The following is a 4,391-nucleotide window of genomic DNA, read 5'->3' on the forward strand; positions in this document are numbered from 1 at the left end:
GTTAATATTCGTTCGATTTTTCTCACTAAAAAACTTTAGTGAGAAAAATCGAAAAAACGAACTACAAACATATTAACGCCAAACATTCGGTAGAATTTATCGAATATTGTAATATATATATATATATATATATATATATATATATATATATATATATACATGTATATATTTGCAGTTGTTTAAAAATATCACAACGTTGCAGGGATTCTTAAATTGTTATTGAATTTTTCGATTAAAAACTCAATTGCAAGTTAAACAATGCCTGCAATGCTACAATATTTCTGACCAACTGCATATCAGATAGTCTCAACCCAATTTATTTATGTGTATATTGGATTAAGACTGTCCGGAAAAAAAAAATATATATGTGGAATTATACACGCATCAGTTTTTTCCCACTTGCACCACCATGCAAACATTGTATATATTTTATGATGAACATTCAGTTATTCGTTGTTTGTTTCTTTTTATTGTTTTTTTTTTAAAGAATTTTTCATATATTTTTAAAATTTTATTCATCTGGTGTGGTTGTGACTATTTTGTTGAGTGCACTGGATTTTTATCCTATTTATTTATTTATTTATTTCTTCAAAGACACAAAAAGTAAACAGAAAGATACTTGTAATAGTGCCTTAACTAAAAATTTTCAAAAATATTTAGATGAGAAAACTAAAATTCCTAATTAATATCCTATTTTAATATTCATGTGATTGGCTTACAAAGGCATGGTGGCTTCAATATTTTCTAGTCTTAATTTGTATCTTCCGGGCTCAGCTGTTCATTTGAAGGACAAGTTCCGGGGCCTGGAAGATATAAAATGAGACAGAGATAACATCGAATTCACCATTTCTTCCTTGCATTTTGCATTATTAGCTAACCGTTTATTTTATTGTTGGATCATCAGCTCTTGCTGTTAAACAAAATGGATGCATTATGATAAAGTTAATGGTGTTCAAAATAGTCCCTTTTCATACATTTTTTTTATGTACAAAACCAAATAATTTGTATTTGAAAAAGTACTTGTTTATATTTATAATTTATTTTACATTTCCTTATTGAAATGACAAATATTTTATAATTTTCCATAATAATTTATACTACCAATTCTTAATGAATATTTTCAGTACCATCAAAGCCGCCATCTAAGTTGAAGTGGAAGGGAAATTTGGTTCATGTGCTTGATGATGCTGATGATTCGAATTCACCCAACAAAAAATGTAAAGAAGAATTTAATAGTGGTACAAGAAGCCTCCATTCTCCTGCTCCGCTCAGGAATTTTAAATCCATCATTAACTTAGTAAGTTTTGAGAAATATTTTGCTTTTTATAGATAACATTTGAAAAATTGTCGTTTATCTTGAGGCTCGTCTCACAAGCATCTAAGCCAAATTTCATTCACTTAGGGAAAAATAATTAAAAAACGGTAGGTGGATGGCCTCATAACAATAAGGATCAGTACAAACGACTGAAGATATTTAAGCTTTCAAGACCTGGCAAATATTTAGCAAATAACTGAATATATTTTATCTTTATTATAAAAAAAAATAAATATTGGAGTAGCAAAAAAATGGGATTTACTTTAAAACTTGCTTAAAAATTTCTGTGCTTCATAGAGTTTAAACTAATAGACTTGACATCAGCATAAAAAGCACAGCCTAATATATTTCTGAAATTCTATTAGTCACTCCTGGCTACAACCTCACATCTATAGTGTGTGGGAAGTTAAAGTGATGGATTTGTTTAATACGTTTGCTTAGATCTGATAAATTCAGGGTTGTTTTTTTGTAGAAACCTGCAAAGAAAATGCTCAACACGGCAAAAGAGGAAGTGCCAACAGTGATACTGCAGAGGACGCGAAGGAGTGTGCCACGGTGACTGGCTGGTGCTCAATAATCAATCCTCAATACTGCCACTCTACTAACCAGACGGAATACACACAATAATACAATCAGTATTAACTGTCCTCGATATCAATGTTTTTATTTTTGTGGTTTAACTGTAATAATTTAGTTTTATGATCGTTTATACGTTTAAAACATCTAGCTGTCTCAGTTGAAAGTAGTTCTCTTATCAACGTTCAATTATTTTCTTTTAATTTTAAGTTTACCTCTCTCTAAGTTTAGAGAATATTAACATATAAATACAGTTCGTATATTATATTTGTTTGCCACTGATTTTTCATATGTTTTTATTTATGTAGCTACTTGAGTTCATTATGTATTTATATTAAACGATAACATCGACTGGAGCTATGGATCAACTTAACGAAATTAATGCTGATGTTAATTAGAACAATCGCAATTTTATTTGTGAAATATCATTTTTTCAACTAAATTATTTTGTTGATTTTGGTTAAAAGATGTAAACACACAGAAGAAATCACGAGACGTTTAATGTTCATAAGAAATATTTATTTTAATAACGAAAGCAAAGCATCGTAGCATCTTTTAGTCTTATCTAGTTTGGCGTTTTTGGGACATGTGTGATTTCTCAATACATCATAAAAGTGCAAAGATTTGGCAGCTGCCAACATAACATCATTACCTTTAATAATTGTTCCGATCGCAACTGCGAACCGAAAGTAAGCCTCTTCGTCTGTAACATTCATCATTAACTCCTGTATCAACGATAGCAAGGTGGTTTTTTGAACGTCATCTTGTGAGGTGTTGTAAAATACTGAAAGGTTGACACATAGGGATGCTAATGCCACTTGCATAGATTTATCATTTGTTTCGGACACGATGAAAAGATTTTTCTGCAACAAATCAATATTCTGTACGATGTAATGTTTTCCAGTTTCGTGTGCAAAAGCATTGCACAGAGTCCTTAAAATCATGAACTGATTTTTGATTAATCCATTTGGAACCAGGATAGACTTTGCATAATATATGATGTTCATCTCAGGTTCCGAATTCATTTGATTCATAAAAAAATGATGGTTGAAGCTAGAATCAAGAAATGAAAAACGCAGAATATCGAGTACAGGCAGCAATAAACCTGTCAAAATTTATAGAAACTTTTGTTAGAAATCGTATAGCGTGAAAAAAGCTTGAAACATCAAATGAATTTATAAATCTATAATTATAGAATAAAAGCTTTGCAGTTCAATTCTTGACTTTTGTAACGCCACAGTAATTTATCGTTTCGAAAACTTTTGAGTAGGTTCTGATCAAAAAACCAATCAAACAAAAGTAAACTAAAGAAACAAAAAATCTTTTAGAAAAAAAGTTTTCAATTTGTGAAGGGTCGTTTAATCTATAATTCATTTTTTGAAACATTAATTTTCACCTAGTTCTTGAAACTTAGTCACTAACATTGCCTACCTCAGAATAAATTAGTTAATTACTTTCATTGATCATATATTAGAACAAACCGCATGGCCAGAAAAGCATCTTATCAATAGCATGGAAAAAGCTTGAAACGTCAAATGAACCACCAGACAATAATTTCTTGATTTGCTCAAACTCATGACTTTTCATTTTATTATCTTCATCCACTTGTTCATTGAATTCTTGCAATTTGCCTAAATGTACAGTAATACAAAGTTTAAATGAATAGCAAGGCATATTAAATTTGTAATTAGAGAACTTACTTAACATTGCTTGGGTATTGATTTGCTCAAATTTTATGAAATTTTTCTCAGGAAAGTAGGCAACAGAGTCTTCAACGTTAGATTTCGGTTTGCCTTCCAAATAAATAGGTAATGTTGTTAATGACAATTAAATTATTTCAACATTCTGTGAAGAATTTATGACTGGTAAAATAATTAGAATTAAAGAACAGTAATTAAAAATTAACAATGGAGGAAATGACAGTATGTTAAAAGGCAGCTTGTAATACTAATAAGTACGCAATAGAAAAAAAGAATAATAAATATTAAGCATGGTCACCTTGAAAAGCAGAGATAACAGTAAATAAACACCGTAGAACATTTGTGTGTGTGTGAGAGAGAGAGTGAGAGAGAAGAGAGTGAGAAAGAATGAATATCAACTGTGTGAAAAATCATTCTGAGCACATGAACGCAGCAGACCTGGCAGTGATGTTTGATAAGCTGCACCCGGTAAGTATCGACTGGACCCAGTGAAAGGATCGCCTACTGATGGGGCGACTGTCTCTCCAGTCCCTGCCATGTATCGAGATGCACCTTATGTCGACAATTACAAAAATAATTAATCCTTTTCAACTGAAATTATGGAAGATATTAAAAAAATACCTGTATATGGATCAACGTAGTTGCCTATTTGCTCGCCCAATGTAGCAGAACTAGTCTGCTGCTGGATGAATTGTACGACTTCATCGAGAAACAAAGGACTGAGATTGTTCTTGTCGAGGAATTTGTGAGCCGCCATGTATGGGTCATCATTTTTGTTGTAAGGCAGCTTAAGAGCTGTT

At 31.2% G+C, this 4,391-nt stretch overlaps 2 protein-coding genes across 2 annotated transcripts in view; one reads left to right on the forward strand and one right to left on the reverse strand.

The window, feature by feature from the left end:
• The window catches only part of HELRODRAFT_162758 (hypothetical protein), a gene marked incomplete at both ends in the record, with an annotated part of 4,802 nt that extends 3,334 nt beyond the window's left edge, over nt 1-1,468 (forward strand). Inside the window, 2 exons of the mRNA XM_009024865.1 lie at nt 1,125-1,297; nt 1,427-1,468. Coding sequence (XP_009023113.1) covers nt 1,125-1,297; nt 1,427-1,468 — 215 coding nt within the window. The remainder of the gene's footprint in view (nt 1-1,124; nt 1,298-1,426) is intronic.
• Nucleotides 1,469-2,409: 941 nt separating this feature from the next.
• The window catches only part of HELRODRAFT_67216 (hypothetical protein), a gene marked incomplete at both ends in the record, with an annotated part of 9,530 nt that continues 7,548 nt past the window's right edge, over nt 2,410-4,391 (reverse strand). Inside the window, 5 exons of the mRNA XM_009024296.1 lie at nt 2,410-2,996; nt 3,373-3,522; nt 3,592-3,684; nt 3,991-4,143; nt 4,213-4,386. Of these exons, the coding sequence (XP_009022544.1) occupies nt 2,410-2,996; nt 3,373-3,522; nt 3,592-3,684; nt 3,991-4,143; nt 4,213-4,386 (1,157 nt within the window). The remainder of the gene's footprint in view (nt 2,997-3,372; nt 3,523-3,591; nt 3,685-3,990; nt 4,144-4,212; nt 4,387-4,391) is intronic.

The sequence above is a fragment of the Helobdella robusta genome, assembly GCF_000326865.2.
Source record: "Helobdella robusta unplaced genomic scaffold HELROscaffold_4, whole genome shotgun sequence".
Lineage (NCBI taxonomy): Eukaryota > Metazoa > Annelida > Clitellata > Rhynchobdellida > Glossiphoniidae > Helobdella > Helobdella robusta.